The 18,204-nt window shown below is 46.6% G+C and overlaps 6 protein-coding genes across 6 annotated transcripts; 3 read left to right on the top strand and 3 right to left on the bottom strand.

Moving 5' to 3' along the window:
- Nucleotides 1-588: 588 nt before the first annotated feature.
- Nucleotides 589-2,026, bottom strand: BDQ94DRAFT_38284 (Rab family GTPase YPT1). The gene is made up of 5 exons (XM_026775626.1): nt 1,838-2,026; nt 1,482-1,694; nt 1,352-1,399; nt 1,067-1,294; nt 589-989 (listed from the first exon to the last, which is right to left on the bottom strand). Exons 2-5 carry the CDS (start codon nt 1,668-1,670, stop codon nt 795-797), a joined length of 660 nt encoding a protein of 219 aa, XP_026625602.1. The 5' UTR covers nt 1,671-1,694; nt 1,838-2,026; the 3' UTR covers nt 589-794.
- Nucleotides 2,027-2,606: 580 nt separating this feature from the next.
- On the bottom strand, nt 2,607-6,441 carry BDQ94DRAFT_38200 (M1 family metallopeptidase). The gene is made up of 12 exons (XM_026775625.1): nt 5,973-6,441; nt 5,731-5,900; nt 5,219-5,643; nt 4,936-5,157; nt 4,761-4,878; nt 4,587-4,703; nt 4,501-4,526; nt 4,232-4,442; nt 4,103-4,173; nt 3,608-4,050; nt 3,308-3,520; nt 2,607-3,252 (listed from the first exon to the last, which is right to left on the bottom strand). The coding sequence occupies exons 1-12, from the start codon at nt 6,290-6,292 to the stop codon at nt 2,658-2,660; spliced, it is 2,931 nt and encodes a 976-aa protein (XP_026625601.1). The 5' UTR covers nt 6,293-6,441; the 3' UTR covers nt 2,607-2,657.
- A 246-nt stretch (nt 6,442-6,687) lies between these two features.
- Nucleotides 6,688-8,812, top strand: BDQ94DRAFT_144596 (TFIIH/NER complex subunit SSL1). Its single transcript, XM_026766482.1, has 3 exons — nt 6,688-7,084; nt 7,163-7,498; nt 7,566-8,812. The coding sequence occupies exons 1-3, from the start codon at nt 6,852-6,854 to the stop codon at nt 8,368-8,370; spliced, it is 1,374 nt and encodes a 457-aa protein (XP_026625600.1). The 5' UTR covers nt 6,688-6,851; the 3' UTR covers nt 8,371-8,812.
- A 123-nt stretch (nt 8,813-8,935) lies between these two features.
- BDQ94DRAFT_144594 (DUF5572 domain-containing protein) lies at nt 8,936-10,051 on the top strand. The gene is made up of 2 exons (XM_026766481.1): nt 8,936-9,389; nt 9,510-10,051. The coding sequence occupies exons 1-2, from the start codon at nt 9,202-9,204 to the stop codon at nt 9,802-9,804; spliced, it is 483 nt and encodes a 160-aa protein (XP_026625599.1). The 5' UTR covers nt 8,936-9,201; the 3' UTR covers nt 9,805-10,051.
- Nucleotides 10,052-10,441: 390 nt separating this feature from the next.
- Nucleotides 10,442-13,510, bottom strand: BDQ94DRAFT_179077 (Pumilio-family RNA binding repeat-containing protein; the record flags this gene model as incomplete). The annotated part of the gene is made up of 7 exons (XM_026773284.1): nt 13,374-13,510; nt 13,191-13,301; nt 12,002-13,135; nt 11,324-11,950; nt 10,863-11,142; nt 10,714-10,804; nt 10,442-10,658 (listed from the first exon to the last, which is right to left on the bottom strand). Exons 1-7 carry the CDS (start codon nt 13,488-13,490, stop codon nt 10,442-10,444), a joined length of 2,577 nt encoding a protein of 858 aa, XP_026625598.1. The 5' UTR covers nt 13,491-13,510.
- Nucleotides 13,511-15,540: 2,030 nt separating this feature from the next.
- BDQ94DRAFT_144592 (putative ER to Golgi transport protein (Sly41)) lies at nt 15,541-17,835 on the top strand. The gene is made up of 3 exons (XM_026766480.1): nt 15,541-15,698; nt 15,759-16,173; nt 16,231-17,835. Exons 2-3 carry the CDS (start codon nt 15,784-15,786, stop codon nt 17,491-17,493), a joined length of 1,653 nt encoding a protein of 550 aa, XP_026625597.1. The 5' UTR covers nt 15,541-15,698; nt 15,759-15,783; the 3' UTR covers nt 17,494-17,835.
- The last annotated feature ends 369 nt before the right edge of the window (nt 17,836-18,204 follow it).

Raw genomic sequence — 18,204 nt, 5'->3', positions numbered from 1 at the left:
ACTACCTAGGCATGAAGGCATCAGAAACTGCTAGGGAAGGCATGTATGGCATGTGACATTCCTGCGCAGAGTACATTTGGTCTATTAAATCCTCGCACAAAACAACCTATTCGCGACAAACGAACCTTGTTCACTTGTTACCTACTAAAATTCGACATATGAATCAGCTAGAGCAAGACAATGTGTCCTAGATAAATGAAAGTGTAAATCCGACACAGTTGCCATTAGTCAAGGATAAGAAGCGTTAGCAAGTACTCTACATATCCTACAACTTCTTTTCCACCATAACGGTAAAGTCCGAGTAAATGAAGCGGGAAAGCGAGTAAGCTCTGATTTTTATTTGCCAGATAACCATATTCACTAAGTATCATTAACTTCTGCATTAATTGACCCAGACATAATCACGCAACGGATCCAACTAAAGAAAACTCAACGAACCAGATAGAAAATGCTTCGAGTTAGAGAAAGGCCACGAGCAAGACAATAGTGACAGGAAAAGATAGGGAGGGGATGATAGATGACCGAGAGGAGGAAAGGGAAAACCTGACACAAAATTATCCATAGTGCACCATGTATAAGACGAAACGAAAGCCTTCTAAAGCATAAAAAAGAAAACTACTCCCGGTGACCATTACCAGCATAGAACATTTGAGATAATGCTGGCATTCGAGAAAGACTGCCCGGCAGCAGGGTGCAGCAGGTAGCCTCCCTCATCGCTCCTCTTCTTTAATCACCAAATTTTCACACAGTCTCAATATGGCGTAATGCAACGCGGGATTAGGATCATCAATAGTCTAGCAGCAGCCGCCCGCGGAGCCGGATTGAACGCCCTGGCCTTGGCCAACCTGCACAGTTGGCTTGTTGTTGACAGTCGCAGTGCCCATGCGTTCCTTGATCTGCCTCGCCATTGTCAAAAAAGCCTGCTCGACATTCGAAGCGTTCTTCGCCGAGGTTTCCAAGAACGGGATCCCAAGGCTGTCGGCGAATTCCTAAACCAACAACACATTGCGTCAATCACCCACTCTGCCAGAAATGAAGAGTCCCACACCAAGGTCTGGCCACATACCTTAGCCACTGTGTATTCCACGACCTTTTTGTCTTCCATATCGCTCTTGTTTCCGACAAGGAGCTTATTGACACCTTCAGTGGCGTAGCGATCAATCTCTTGAAGCCACTGCTTCACATTGTTGAAAGAGTCCATGTCGGTAACATCGTAGACGACACAGATGCCATGGGCACCACGGTAGTAAGACGACGTGATTGTCCGGAAACGTTCCTGGCCTGCAGTATCCCACTAGAGCGCCCGTTAGTTAAGCCAGGTGAGCGACTGTTGTGAACGGGGCTGCCTTACGATCTGGAGTTTCACCGTCTTTCCATCCAGCTCGATGGTACGAATTTTCTGTATTGGAACGTTAGATGTGGATCTATGACGCAGTTCACTGCTAGCAGCTGTGATGAATAATGAGAGGCCAGATACGTACGAAGTCAACTCCGATGGTGGAGATGTAGCTCTCCGTATAGGTATCGTCGGCAAAACGTAGGAGCAAGCACGACTTTCCGACACCAGAGTCTCCGATGAGGAGCAACTTGAAAAGATAATCGTATCTAGCCAAATTATTAGCATATGGATCGATACGCACACAGAGGGCCGCGCCGGCCAAGTAAAGCATGGGAGAGACGGAGGATCGTGGAGGCTCTAATAGCGATTCAAATTAGCACGAAAAACAAGAAACAAGAAATTTGTGGATGAAAAGACGTAGTGCCATCATGGCAAGGGGGGAGAATCGCCAGAACCTGATGAGCTGTAGGCCAAATACAGACGATCAAGGGCACTTACCACTCGGGGTTCATGATGGAGCACTTGGACGGCACGTCAACGTAGGCGAAATTAAGAGAGTTGTTTGATGAAAAGGTGGAGAGCTGAAGTTACAGGACAAAGGTATTAGGCGTGGCAACAAGCCGATGTAGTAAACGATACTTGAGTGTCTACTTAATGAGATGACCGAGCGGTCTCTTGAAATGGCGGTTGCGTTGCTGACTGCAGGAGAGCAGGCGAGCCCAACGTGCAGGTTCCAATAATGGCGCTAGTCTGTCTCCTGCCTAGTGTGGACCTCCTGGGTGGGAATGACCGTTTCACGCTCGCCCGCCCCAGACCCATGACCCAAGTCAGTCTAATGCACCAATCAGAGACACTAACAGCCACATGCAAATGCAAATAAATAGATACTACTAGGGACGGGCCTATGTAGTAGATAGTACTCAGTCCTACTGGGTTGTACAATGTGCATTCCGGTTTTAACAGGTCTAGGTGACTGGGTACCACCCCTTTCCTCTAGGTAACATATCTGTGGTTTTCCCGGAAAGAACGATGCAAACTGGTACTTATGTCGACTAGCTATATAGTATTAAGTAGTGCCGGCCCTCTCCCGTCACATGTGCAAGCCAGAGAAGCACCGGAACACCAAGTGTTTCACCTTCGCCTCTCTAGACGAAAGACATTCCGTCATGCATCAAGACGACTACAAGTCAGATGTTTAGCTTTTATGAAGCTCTAGTACTCAGATGATTCACAAATGGCAGGTATCTTGATCACAAGGCACCATATTCACCTATTGGAACACACAACTGTCAAAAACATTTGCCTTCGCCCAAGAGGATCAAGCGTAGCCATGGCCCCGAAGCCACTCTAAGACCTGCTTCTCATCTCTTTCCTTGTAGCGTGCATTCGTTCGGATGCTATCAGCAACGATTACCAGGGCGCGATCGTACGCACCAGTGTCCTTCTCCCGGAAAAACGAAGCAATATCGGCTGCGATATCGTGGTTCGCGAATTTGGACAGTCCCATACGCACAAACCGCTCGAAAACGACATTGTTCGCTGACAAGCGAGTTTCAACGGCCGCCCAATTCTCTTTCATATAATCCCATAGAAGGTGGCGAGTCGAGGGATTCGTAGCCATTGAAGCCGCGCCATTGTGAATATCCTGGATGGCAACCTTGTCTGAGAAAACAAAATCTAAGTAATCCTTTACCAGCTCAGCATCTTTAGTACGTCCAAGAGCTCCTAAGCAAATCTCCTTGCCGTCAACGGAGTCGGTCTTGAGATACTCTTGCTTTACAGCATTGTATTCTTCACGACCGCCCTCTGAAATCACGATACTAAAGATCACTGAGCGGAGGTTGGTATGCACAGCATCCTTATCGCTGCCTGATTTCCAAAGCTCAAATCGTCGTTCGGCCTCGGATATTATGCTAGCAAAAAGTTAGATTTGCAAGAAAAGCGTACAACATCTCCTAATAGACTTACTCGTTGTGGCCCGCACGGCCAGCCATTCCGATTAGAAGCTTACGGAGCTGGATAGTGAGATAGTCATCCTCCGAGCTAAATTCCCAGCCGATTTTGTTAGCAGCAGGGGATGAAAGCTCGAGGGCAAACTTCTTGAGTCCTGCTGCTACCGACTCATTCAGGGCGAACACAGAGCGTAAGTTCGCAATAGTGGAAGAGATTTGGGACCAGACCCTATGCAAGTCGTTAAGAACCAACCATGAAGCATAAGGATTGTTGAAACCCGAGAACGAATGAAGGACATCATAATTAGTTACTCACAAATAATTCTTCTCGCCCTTGAAACCCTCTAAGAGAGCCAATAGAGCAGCAGTGGATCCGTCGCCAGAAACAGCTAGGGCAGCGGCATCGCCAATCAATCCAATCTTATCCTCGGTGCTCAGCAGTTCCAGAGACTGAGCGAGTTTCGCCAGCCGATCAGCAGGGTAATTGGTTCGGTAAAAGCCAGACAGGTCTTTGTTCAGCTTGTAATAGGAATCCTGTCCGAGCCCCCCAATTGTATCTTCCTTGGAAACAAGAGCACCGGGTTTTACGTCGGCCATCTTAGGTCCTGATTTTACACCAAGGGGAATCCACCAGGCCGTCTCATCTTCCTCGGGCTTAACATCACCCGTCGACAAGAAGCGGCTTTGACGAACACTGAGTTGGCCGGCTTGCTCGGTTACGGTGACTACAGGGAAGCCAATCTTGCGAATCCAGGGATCCTTCGTAATGAAGTCAGAATAGTAGTCCAGTCTGTACAACAAGATAACTCACCATAAAGCTAGTAACATCCTGATTAGACGCTTTGCTGAGAGCGCTCCAAAGATCATTAGTGGTGGCATTACCTGAAGTTGTCAGTAATTAGCAAGCCCGATTCCCTATACGTCTTCGATGTGTACTTGCCATATGCATGAGCTTTGAGATATGCGGCTACTCCACGCAGGAATGTTTCCCGGCCAAGATGATCACTTAGCATCCGAATGACCGAGCTTCCTTTGAGGTAGCTGATATGATCAAAAATTTGATCGACTTCGAGAGCGTTCCTCACGGGCACCTCGATCGGGTGGGAAGCTCGCAGTGAATCGAGTTGAAATGCTTGTTGGACACTCTCAGCCTATGCAAAAGTCAATATTCTGCCACACAGGACTGCATTTACCTCGAGAATTGCGTACGACAAACTGAGACCAGATGTTCCATTCTATTTGCAAGAAAATCGTCAGCTTTTCTGGTTCTGTAAGCGCCTGGGGCCATCGGATACCTGGATAGAAATGATCCACAGCAAGCCAGCCAACCCATGTTGCAAAGCCCTCATTGAGCCACAACTCATTCCACCAATCCATCGTTACGAGGTTTCCAAACCATTGGTGCGCCAATTCTAGATTACACCCGTTAAGAAGGAACAAGGCCGCTCAGATTGGAAGGGACGACAAACCATGCGCGACGACATATGCAATACGATTCTTGTATCTGGTGTCTGACTTGCCCTCATCGAAAAGAACAGCAGTCGTTCGGTAGGTAACAAGCCCCCAGTTCTCCATGGCACCCATAGCCTAGAGTATTTGCGGTTAGCATATTCGCTTCGTCTGCAACAGGATCAATTTCCGTACAAATTCATGGACAGCAAGGAGATCCACCTTAGGCAACGGATACTCGATCTCAAAGATTTCAGAGAAGTAATCGACTGTACGATGGGCACATTCCAAAGCAAAGCGAGCCTGCTCCTTGAGGCCCTTGGTCGTATACACGCGAACAGGTATGCTCTTGCCTTGGTATTTGCGTTGAGTCATTGACTCAACGTATTCAAAGTCACCGACTGCCCATGCCAGAAGCTGAACGGAGGATCTCCAAAGTTAGCGCCGAGGATCATAAGCAAGTATCGTGCATACTGACGTAAGTACTCATAACAGGTGTAGTTTCAAAAGAGACCAACTTGAGCTCTGGCCTGCTGCCGCTCCTCTCAGACTTGATAGGCATGTTGCTAAGGGCTGTTTGACCTCGGGGAACCTCGATCTCGAAGTCGAATGTGGCCTTCAGATTCGGTTCATCAAAGCAAGGGAAGGCCCTACGAGCATCACAAGATTCGAATTGGGTACTAAGCATGTAATAGGAATCTCCATCCTTGGGAGTATCGTCGGTCGGATCCACCACCGGCTTGTACTTGGAGCGGGAAAATCCAGCCATGGCATTGTTCATTATACCGGTGAAATTGATTGACAGGACAACATCTGCGGGGAGTATTTCTTCTGCAAAGGTAAAGGTGACTCTTTCCGATTTGGTGTCGTAAGCGATATTAGATGCCTTTGCCAGCTTGGTCCCTAAGTGCAACCAATTTGTCAAACTCAACATTCGATCATGGATTACAAATGGATCAGGAGAAATTGGAGTGTGGCTCTGTCACTAACCGTCATTTCCAAAAACTTCGGCATCCTGGACTTCGATTTCCTTCGAGTTCAACACGATCTCTTTTGTGGGACGGTTGACCTTGGAATCGATTTTGACGGTACCCTTATAACCCCATGAGCCACCGAACTGAAGGTCAAACAAAGACACATTGTAATGAACAGGCTTGACCCTGCCAGCGATTGTTAGAGAAACATCAACAGATGGGTGCACGATACTCAGCTGTTGGCGATCGGTAACTTACACGTCCGGAAGGATATCTCTGTCCTTAGATGCCATTGCGCGGATTTCAGATGAACAGTGCCTTACAGAAACGGGTGACAATACAGCAGGTTTGACCCTACGGGTAGACTGTAGGTATGTCGAGTAGGGCAATCCGGAAAGGGAGCGGGAGCGTGACGAAGAGATGAAGGAGGGGCAGAAAGAAGTGCTGGTGGAGGAGGAGGAGGAGGGGCAGAGGTGGGAAGCTGGTCGGACCGGACGATAAATTGGAGATTGACCACGGACTGCATGAGCATTCATACCACCACGTCGGGTTGACGCGATGCATCTTCTTCCCCACATTTTTAGGACGGAGCCAAGTCTGCCTACCTACGGTTACTCTCGGAGCAGCTCATTAATTATTGTAGTACACCGTCGTAGCAATACGAAGTGTAGCTGATTAATCTTCAGGTTACGAAGCAGACTTTCTTTGACCACAAGGGAGCTCAGAGTAGATAAAAGGGTAGGTATCCAAAAAAAAAAAAAAAAAAAAAAAAAAAAAAAAAAAAAAAAAAAAAAAAAAAAAAAAAAAAAAAAAAAAAAAAAAAAAAAAAAAAAAAAAAAAGACCTAGACAGGAAGGTTAGTATTATAGAATTGAGATAAGTGAGAAAGTAGTAAGGAATGCGAGGATGAATTGATAAGGAAATAAAGAGAAAAGGGAAGAGAATAGCAACTGCTAGATAGGCCTTTGGTTCATGAGGAATCGAAGGTAGGGAACGGAGCTCCGGCGGAGCTCGGACCCTCCCTGCTGGAACCGAATCCAACAATGTGGATACATGCCTAGATAGACCTTTCCATTCTAACTTTCATGACACCCGACGCACTCTTGGGTTGACGCACTCGCTTCCTTTTAGTGCAAGCATGGTCGATTCCGATGAAGAGTACATAGGAGAAATCTCTGAGGATGAGGATGAAAACAATCTTCTACCAGGGTCTCGCGGAGAGACTACGTCCGCATCCCGCTCCAAGAGGAGAAAGCACCGTGGAGGCGCAGAATGGGAGGTCTCGAGAACATGGGAAACCTTAGTTGAAGGTGCCGACGGTACAATCAGCTCTACAGTTGAAGGGCTTCTCGAGGCTGGGAAAAGGAAAAGGTAGGGTGTACTTTTAAGCCGAGTTAGTCTCAGTTTTGATAACGGTTCGAGCTGAGTTCCATGTCTTCGCGCTTGCAGGCTCCTCAGAGATACGACTCCTTTACAACGGGGTATAATCCGTCATCTCATCTTGATTATAGATCTGTCACAATCTATGACCGAGAAAGATCTCCGACCGACACGTTACTTATTGTCCTTACGGTATGCACAAGAGTTCGTGAGGGAATTTTTCGAGCAAAATCCCATCTCTCAACTCGGCGTTCTTGGCCTCAAAGATGGACTGGCGGTCAGAGTCAGTGATATGAGTGGAAACCCTACTGAGCATATTAGTGCCATCCAATCACTGCGAGACCAGGATCCGAAAGGTCTTCCTAGTCTGCAAAATGGCTTCGAAATGGCTCGTGGTGCCTTGTTGTATGTCTTTTCCACGGTAGCGTCGTACACACTCAATGATAAGGTGGACTAATTTGTCTTGCAACAGCCATACTCCAAGCCATGGCACCCGTGAGATCTTCGTCATTTTTGGCTCCCTCCTTTCCTCTGATCCCGGTGATATTCACCAAACAATTACTACGCTTATAAATGATAAAATACGTGTTGGAATCGTGGGCCTTGCTGCTCAAGTGGCAATCTGTCGCGAAATTTGTGGCAAGACTAACGGGGGCGACGATACCACATACGGTGTAGCACTCAATGAACAACATTTCCGTGACCTTGTGATGAATGTGACAACACCACCAGCCACATACTCTCAGAAGCAGTCCACAAGCTCTCTCTTGATGATGGGTTTTCCATCACGAACCGTTGAGGCTTACCCTTCACTTTGTGCATGCCATTCCAAGCCTTCTCGTGGGGGCTATCTGTGCTCACGGTGCAACAGCAAGGTTTGTGGTCTCCCTGCCGAGTGTCCTTCCTGTGGTCTTACTTTGATTCTTTCAACCCATCTTGCTCGGTCGTATCACCATCTGTTTCCCCTTATGAACTGGGTGGAAGTTTCGTGGCAACACGCTTCACGCAGTAGTGTCTGTTTCGCTTGTGGGATATCCTTTCCATCAGTACCACCCAAGGAGCAGTGGCATACTACAGAGGGACAAACAAAGGGAATAAGCGTAAGCAGCCGCTATGAATGTACTGTTTGCAGAAACCATTTTTGCATTGACTGTGACCTTTTCGCTCATGAGGTTGTGCACAACTGCCCTGGCTGCCAAAGCAAGATGATAGTTGCCACGAGTTCTGAGCCCTCTCAGGACCGCGAAGCTCTAGACAGGATGGATACCTCTGCATGATCATATGGTTGATTCGAATAAAATATCAATATAATGACCACGGGGCTTACTTCTCGACCGGTTGGATAGATGCCCCCGCCATCGCTCTCGCTAGCGCGACGAGTTTGTTATCAATCAAGCTGTCAAACTAACCAACAGTCCAACACAGTGACATAGGGCCCGAGGCGGACTATATATTCTCTAATTATTATCAGTCGAGATGTCGGTGCGGATAAGGCCATCAAATTCTGTAGAGTATGTCTATGCCACCTAACTAGAAAGGATATCTTCTGGAATATGTAAGCATGATGGAACGGTTCTTCGACATGGTGGAGTTGCGACCACGAAATAGCAAATATGACGATTTACAGATTATTCCAGACGCTCCAATCCATCGCTTCCGACTCCTCCCAATTGATTGACAAGGAGCTATGATAGAAAAATATTGTCAAACGAAGTAGTTATTGCTGGATAGGAAAGATCATCCATGCTGCTAACCCCGATAGGTCCGAGTTTTAGCGGGAACCCCGCCAAAGGACCAAAGTGTACGTCACAGCCTACCTAGTAAAGCTATCTAAACTATTTCCTAATCTTCAATCTGCATGGACCTCGGTTAATCTTGGTCCCGGGCGCCCTTATAACGGACTCCCCCGTTGGCATCATTCACGAGGAAGTTGAGCAGCAGAGAAACAGCAACAGATTGCACAGTAGAAGCAGTCACTCTGTTCGAGACACCGGGAGAATTCTCGCCTTCGTTTCGAGTGCCAGAGGCCGCGCAACATATTCCTGAACCTGCATGACCCCTCGAATAAGCCCACTAGGTAGTTTGAGCCTGGAGCAGTTTGTCACAGCATGTCAGAGCTACAGTCCTCAGATATCGAGCTATTTGAAAGGTTGAGCTCATATCCCTTCGGTTCGGATCGTGAGTTTGCAGTTGGGCTCTCCATCATACTAGGCCATCCGGAATCACCTGCATCGGAAGAGGAAATCAATCGCAGTGATGACCTTACACTACAAGCTAAATGCTTCTACTTCTCAAGGTATACATAAATTCTGTATCCACCTGCGACCCCCGGTATCATAGCATATGCATACGCCATTTCATGATAATATACAAGTACGTGGTGCTGATTTCTGTCATCGTGCCTTGTTGTTCTCAGGAAAGAAAAGCTCACGCCACCACTCGATTTCTCGACCTACAAAGCTTGGTTGGAATCAGCATCAACATCTAAGTCAGCCGACCTTTCATCACCAGGCCCTACAGTGGACGTTCCAAAGTCTCAAGAGGAGCCTACATATCCTTCATCCTTCGCTCATATAGTCGAACTCATCACGACCGGTCAACCAATCCCTGGAATCCAGCAAATTCCAGACACCGTCTTGACAGGCCATGACAAACCGAGCGAGAAGCCAGAAAGGCGGAAACCATGGGAGAAAGGGATAGCTAGCAAATGACGGGATTTAAGTGCTCAGCGATAAATCCATGGGCTGCAACTGTCCGGGACCTGAAAATCTACATTGCCAATGGGTGGCTTCTGATGAAGTCCGGAGTTATGGTCAGCATGCAAATATCATTATTTCTGCAAATCGCAGGGTTGTGAAGGATAACAAGCTTCGGACAAATGAGCGGCTGGTATGATACATCAGTTCATAATAAAAATATCATCCCGACGACTAGTAGGTGAATTAGAAGTGTTCGTTCTCGTAAACCAATCTCCTGACCTGCACTAGAATCTCCAGCAACTTCATAGGAACTATAGTTTTTGAGTCCGTTTTTGATACGTTTTTCGCTTGCTCGAATTTCCCCCCTCACGTTCTTCTGTCCTCATCTTCCTTTCCTCTCAATGCACCTGTAAAAGAAGAGGAGTCGCCTTGAGGGCGTAAGTCGTTTAGCTCCTGCACAATGACTAGAATGGCGTTTATGAAGAAATATGTCAGACAACTTCACGTTGTCGAAACACGCTTCGAGATCCCAGATCCTGGTATATGGGGTGCTCGGTGCCTACCCTGGTCGAATTGAAAACGATACCTTTTGTGAATAAACAAGCATATGGCTAGAAAACGAAGCGCAAAAGTACATCCTCGAAAACCTTCAGCGAAATGGTGGATAGTTGGGATTCCACTGGTTTCCTCGGCTGAAACGGCCTCCATGCTGTCCAGCAATCGGGAATCTGTCCTCATTAAAATTACCGTAGCGACTGACTGGCATCCCAGAACCTGGTCCTGGGCGAGTTGTATGGGAGGGATTGCAGCAGAGCATAGCCACACGTGAACCAAACTTGGAACCCCGCAGAGATACCATATGTTTCCTTCGTAGATACGAGGTTAGGCCTGTGCAATGCCATAATGAAGGGAAGACTGTACCGAATATGGCTGGCAACCAGCTCACGCTGATGTGGTGCAGCATTCATCAAGATCCATTGGATTAGATAATTTCCATACTGATCCCCAGCAACTACTTCATGTCAGAAACCTTCCGTTTAGGCTAAGAAGGGTATACGCATCAGACTTACTGTCAATCAGAGGCATTCTCGGACGGTCAGTTCGGCCGGTGCAGACTCGAGCAAGGTAGCGGTCCAGAAACTCTGTACCCCCTATTTTCAAACATTTCTCTACAATCTTGGAGGCAAACTGATCCATGCTATAATCCACAGACCAAATGACAATGTGCTCTATTGCACGATTTTTATCCTGAGGAGCACCATGCTCACAGATATGTTGGATACACCAGTTTCCGAATTGACCGTGTGCAAGCATATCAATCTTTGCTAGCACTTCTTCAATCGCTGGACGCTGTAGACTTTGTCAGCACATTTCCTCATGCAATTCATTAAAGCCTCAAGTAGAATATGCCAGATATTCAGGGATCCAATTCCTGGGAGGTGTAACGATCGAGAGGACGATAGGACTAGAGGGATGATTTGTTGAATAGGAATGACCGTGGTAGGAATTGACGTATAAGAAAACCAAGTACCTTCTCATCCTCAACGCAATTTTCGAAGATGTTCTGGACTACCAAGCTTCCTGTCTCACCTAAGGCGACTTCATGCCACATGCCACGCAGTGCTTCGTTTACTTTGGTCATTATCTGGGGTGGCTCCCCACTCCAACGTAATTCGAAGAGTTTTTGCCAGACATGGCAGGCATACCGGTGAATGACAGTTTCTGGGATTCTGCGTAGAAGCTCATGAACCATTATTGCCTTATGTTCTTCGGGAACACAATCAAAGGCTTTCTGTATGACGTGACAGCCAAAGGGATCCATACTGAGGCTTAAAGTATTTCCCTTGATCGCATTGGCGATTGACACGACTTGCTCTGGAGTTCCGTGTTCGAAACATCGTTGCACTAGAAAGTTGCCAAAACGATTGACCATCAGGGGATAGGCTTGGTGTACTATGGCCTCTATAATATCATATTTCTGCTCTGTGGTCCCTACTTTCAACTTCTGTTGCAGGAATATTGACGCTTGTTGATCATTGTTGCAAACGATCTTGTCAACGATATATCTCCAATCACAAGAAACATTCCTGTCAAGGAGCCGGCGGTAGTTGATTGGTTCGAGGGGCGAGATGTATGTTTGGTGGGTACTACCTCCCACCTGGCAACATAAGCCTGGTACTTTAACAAGTTCATTGGAGCTCCTACTCACCACGGAAGTTGGCCACTGCGTCGCACTAGCGTTGGAAGCAGTGAACTCAGTCGCCGTGGGTGAAAGTGGTGTCCCAACAGGTCGCTGATGATATTGAGGGATGGGGAATAGACCGACATGTTGGTATGTGTTTTTGGATCTATTCACAGGGGACCTCGGACCATGGGATTCAGAAGAGCTGGGACTAAATGCACTCCAAGCAGAGCTTTGTGTTTGAAAAAATGGTCCAGTGCGGCTGGCCTGAGTGATTGAACGGCGTGGCGCAAGCCCGGGTTCTTCGAGGAATCTCACCTGTTCTTCAGGAACTTTTGTGTCGAAGGCGTAAACCCCACTTGATGGCCCTGATAACACACGATGGGATCGAAAAGCGTCGTGTCCAGCTACGCTGGGATTCGTGCTCGAGTTACCCCAAAATCGATTCGCATCTCCCCCGAGTGAGCTACCACTTGGAAAAGACATAGGCTCGCCATATGATCTTTCAGCAATGGGGGCACTAAGAGCCGTACTACACGCTTGCTGCGTGGGAGGATTCCAGTACCCCCGAGCTCTATTGTATGCTCCGGCGGAGAGTGCATCGGACATATCTGATTGCGAATCATCCTGAGCATTCCACTCAGCTTGCAACTGACTATATGTTGGGTTGGATGAATTAAGGGCGCTCTGGAGAGTACTTATCGTTTGTTCTGTGACTTCTCCATTGAAGTCGGTTTCAGAGGGTGGCCCAAGTGCCTGGTCCAAGGTATGTTTAATCACGCGTGTCTGGGCCAGTTCCTGCTCCTGGAGGGCAATCTTAGAATTAGCGACAAGCAATTCTTGCTTTAAACGTAGTACCTCGCACATATCGACCGATACGGTTTCTGTTTTTCCAACATCTACCGAGTGCGGTACACCCCTAGGTCGCTGAATACTTGAGGCTGTAATCAGCCCTGAATCATCTCCTGAAAGAATCCTGTGGTGGGGAAACGTGTGAGTGTGTGTTCTGAGCAAATCCTGTCTGTCCGGTAATGTTGCAACGATCTCTTGATCTGCAGGATACTTCAGAGTAGTCGACTGCGGCTTAGGCGAGAGCTTTGCTAGGAGTTTTTCCATCTCGGAGTGCCCAGAAGAAGTGAAATTGCTTAGATGTTCCAGCTTCTGCTTCTAGGATTGTGAGTGACTTGACTTCCTTGAGAGTTCCAGCATATCTGACCTTGTTCGACAGGGGGTTTTTCTTGTCACTTCCAGAGACCTGACAATCTCCAATTTTGGAGGATACTGTACAATCTGAAGGGCTGTTCGAAACATTCGAATGCTTAAGGCCCTAGATATTTGTCAAGGCTATTTAGACAACATGTCTCGGGTTGTTCTAAGATGTATTCATTCAATTACTTACTGATGATTCACATTCAGCATATAGCGTGGGTGTTGTAGCACTCGTGCCACTATCAATAATACCATCTTCACATTGCTTGCATCCCGGTTTGATGGGGGCATCAGAGTGCGAAGACATTTTTGGATAGTAAGTTGAGAGCACTGCCACAAAAGTTACGGTTTGCAAGCGTCGGCAACACAAAGCTTTGCAGGACAATAGTCGAAAGCACACTGGTGAGCGAATAATGCGACCTGTACGCAATCCAAATCCTCCGCAAGTAATTGAAGGCTGAATATGAAGCGGATAGCTAACAAATGACTGTAAGTGGGGAGGTACGTTCAACTGTTTGCGGGATAATTCAGAAGGCAAATAGTAGTAAATACAAGGAAATCAAGATCCAAATCCCGAATAAACGCATTATAAGGCCTGCATCAAGGAGTTGCAATCAAGGAAAGAGCGACGAGGACCCCATTGCGGGGGTAGCAAGGGTGATAGAAATTTGGGAACTGGAAGCCCTGGGCGAGATTTTATCTCCGAGGCACCGTTTGGTGCATTTATCTTCTACTTCTGGCAAATTTATCATGAAATATAGGTTTGCTAGAAACAGTGACTGCCTTAAATGGTTCACACAAGATAATGTTTGAAAGGAAATCAAGCAACAACTTTTGTCTTGGTTTAGGCTCTGTGACTAATGCTATGGCTAAAGACTGCTTTGGTAATTTGTGTCATTGGACCAAGACAAGCGAGATTGACATTGGTAATGATCCTGGTCCACGGCTATAGTAGGCCGCAAATGCCCAAAATATGCAGTAGTGAAGGTTGCTTAAAAAGAAAAGAGAAGAAAACGTGTACTGGTCGTGATATGAGCGGCTGTCCATTGCTAGCGAGGAGACCAAAATCAAGTGTTTCAGACCCCTTTATTTCTCTAAATGTCCAAGGCTAGTGGAACATTGCATCCAGGTTCTGTGGTCCAATAGCAACGTATCGCTTTTTTCGTTTATGTTGGAACTATTGGGAACCAGGACATACCCGGTACGCTACTTGACTGTTTTAAGACACCTACTATCCAGCTCAATAATGAGTCTATTATCTATTGCCTTAGCAGTAACCGTATATATGTTTATTCTCTTACCAAAGTTGTTGGTTTTATAGATGATAACAGCATAGAGCGTTGATAGGATTCGAACAATCTCATACTAACCAAGATTGACATTGATAGCTAGATACTTACTCTGCTATGTAAGAGCAAATTATAATTATATGGAGCGAAAATGTGTTATCTCAGTGCCACTCATCTTTCAAGTTAGAGAACTACTACTGAGAGGGAACGAGCATATATAATGGTGTGAAGCTACTGACATATCCTCCACGAACTCCAGAACTCTTATTAATATATCATAGCATGCTAAGAAAGCTGTTGTATTGGATCAACCACGCAATGATAAATCTAGAGACAAGAGAGTTGCAGGTGTCCTCGAAGATATCGTGGAGCCAGAAGCTTAAAGGTTCCGGCAACACGAACCATCTCTGTTAGAGCCTGCAAAGGCCAGGATCCCGCCTTTCTCAGTTCTTTGCATCTGAGTGACGAGAAGAAGACATGTGATACTATCCGCAATGAAGTGAGGAATAGGTCTGCAGAACTACAACCTCCCATATAGTCCCAAAGTATTAGTACCAATTTGTAGCAACTTGTCTGTGTTAGGGACTGCAGTAGGGATTGAAGCAGCTGTTTCGAGAAATAATTAGATGGAGAAAAAGGTTAACAGGAAGTTTCTAGTTTTCCCGAGTCTGCCTGTAATTACTTTGGGAGGCTTGTTATCGAGTATAAGTATTCTATACTAACTAAGTACTAACTAGTAGTTAGCTAGCTACTTGACTAGTTGATTGGTTAGTTGGTTATTGATGCAAAGCCTGTCATTAGTCAGTTAACTATACATGTTTACGTTATGTAACGAAATCCTTGCCTATTTCGTCCGTTTTATCGGACGGACTACTACCTACTAAACCAGTCTAAGTAAGTTCCGACTTACTTACTCCGTTACAACCTTAGTAAACTGGATGTAACATCCCGCCCGAGCAGCGTGTTCCGAATACTCAGTGTTTATTCGTCAATAGGGATTCGTCATCTAGAAAACTGCAAACGTTACCCTGCAGCACCGAACTGCTGCTACCCACGTACTTGCCCGCCCGTCCATCCTGACATACCCCGATTCACGCAAGCTCACAAAACATCACGTCCAGCTTCCTTTATTGAGCCCCAAAAGCCAATTTGTGCTTGTCACCGCTCAAGACGACTGGAGGGCACAACTGTCGTTCTCAATCGCCATACAAGAATCTGCTTCCATGGTAAAGTGGCATTACATTAACTTGCTTGAAGCCGGCTAACAGGACCGGCTAATTATCTAGGTCGTCGATCTTGAGAAATTAGGACATGACCACAACAACTGTGACCGGCACTGGGAGACGCTCTTCTATACGACTACCAGACCTTCAAGTACCGGCGACTTCATCCATCTCGCAACAAATGACCAGTCCGATAGACAAGTTCCCGCCTTTCATTGATGAAGCACCTGAGCCTACGAGCGAACCAAGAGAAGCGCACTCCCATTCGGTTAGATATGCGGCGACAGATCGCTGGGAGCCACGGAAGCAACCCCAATTTTCACGGGATAGCAGACATCCTACACTGAATTCGAAAAGAAGATCAAGGAAAAGTATCAGTGATGCCATCAGCACAATTAGAACGCGCAACGGCAGTGTTAGCGCCAATGCACAGGAGTTGGCTGAGGCCCTTAGAGCTCCGATATCATACAAGCTGATAGTAAGATTGTTGGATTCTCATGGATGTTTTCCCACCATATTGCTTACTCCGGGTTAGGTTCTCTGCCTCATATGGTACATGACCTCCGCTCTGACGAATACCTCATCGAAGTCTATCTTAAATGCCCTTCCAAAACCAATAACGCTTACGATCGTACAATTTGCCTTCGTAGCATTCTGGTGCTTGGTCCTAACCTATTTATCCACAGTGCTACCCTGGCTGAAAGATAGCATACCGGCCCTCAGGAACGGGATCCGTCCTCCGTCCCGTGATGTTGTCATGACAGCTCTGCCTTTGGCAGTGTTCCAGTTAGCCGGCCATATACTTAGCTCTATGGCTACCTCACAGATTCCCGTCTCACTCGTCCACACAATCAAGGGACTGTCACCCCTGTTCACAGTTCTGGCGTATCGGGTCTTCTTCCGAATTCGATATGCCAAAGCAACATATCTTTCTCTTGTCCCATTGACTTTAGGTGTGATGCTCGCTTGCTCGACAGGCTTTTCCACAAACCTCTTCGGCATACTATGTGCGTTAATTGCCGCATTGGTCTTCGTCTCGCAGAATATATTCTCAAAGAAGCTTTTCAATGAAGCGTCCCGTGCAGAGTCAGAAGCAGAACCGTCGAGCCGACGAAAATTGGATAAGTTGAACTTGCTCTACTATTGTTCCGGATTAGCCTTCATTCTCACACTACCTATCTGGTTCATAAGTGAAGGATATCCTTTGATTTCCGATATTATACAGGATGGCGCCATCTCGTTGTCGGGAAATAGAGGCTCACTGGATCATGGCGCTCTCTTCCTTGAATTCGTATTCAACGGAGTGTCGCACTTCGCACAGAACATACTGGCATTTGTTCTCTTGTCTATGATATCACCAGTTTCTTACTCCGTCGCATCTTTGGTGAAAAGAGTTTTCGTGATTGTTGTTGCGATCGTGTGGTTTGGAAGCTCAACGACATCCATTCAAGGTTTTGGAATCGCTCTTACCTTTATTGGACTCTACCTCTACGATCGCAATAGCCACGATGATCTAGCGGACCAGAGAGCAAATGCTGATCATTTCCGCACAAGGGAAACTGTCCTTCCATTGAACGCCCAGACTGCAGGCAAAGTTTGGGACTCAAATGGCTATGGCGCTTCGGCAAGCAAGCTCTCTCACTATCAGTCACCAGATGGCCCTACCTCGCATGCAAATACACCTAAGAAAGAAGATGATGACCAGGGCCGTGTCCGTCCCAGAGGAGGCAGTAGCTCCCGGGTGTGGCTACCTCCTGGCACAAAGCAAGAGACCACTTGGAAGGCGAATGATTCCTAGGTCTCTCATCTCTTGGATGTCATCTTCATTGTCTTTGTTCTAAAACATCCGCTGTCTGATTATCTTTTGAATTTCGAATGTAGCATATTACCATGGTCTCTAGTGAGGTGGCATCAATATTGTAACAGACGCATTCTCTGACCAATCTGAAGCTATGCATGCCTAAGCATATCTTCAGCTTGCATAGTTATATCAGCCTCATTGATAGCAAAGTTGGGCTATAGTGCTGGAAAACGAGTATACATGTCGATACCCGGCGAAAGTTATGCTAAGGATGAGTTGAATGAGTCTTGGTGGGGAGGGGCAACTACTGCTGCGACGCTCTGCTTACGAGATCGAGCTCCTAATGTTGACCCAAGAGCACTTTTACTATACAACTTAAATTTTCAAGCTACACATGTCGGTTATGCACCGTATGGTTTACCGAAGAAACAAGCCATTAGAAGCTTGCGGTCAACACGTTACATCCACTACGTAGCAAAGGATATTGAAATTATTATCAGTGCATTCTTTGTCCTTCAATTCCCTTATATAGAAATAGCGATAGATGTAGCGACTGTCAGTAAAGAACTATACCCTCATCAGGTGATCCTCGATGAATAACCCTAAGGAGCTCCAGCTCAGTGCATCTTCTTCTTGGGTCATGTTGCAGAGGAGGAAGGGAAGTGAAGAACCCTGCCACCTACAATAAATCATGCCCGTGAATGAGTT

Source organism: Aspergillus welwitschiae, assembly GCF_003344945.1.
Source record: "Aspergillus welwitschiae strain CBS 139.54b unplaced genomic scaffold BDQ94scaffold_18, whole genome shotgun sequence".
NCBI classification, from domain to species: Eukaryota; Fungi; Ascomycota; class Eurotiomycetes; order Eurotiales; family Aspergillaceae; genus Aspergillus; species Aspergillus welwitschiae.
The sequence above is the reverse complement of the archived record's forward strand: the minus strand, read 5'-3'. Positions and strand labels throughout refer to the sequence as shown.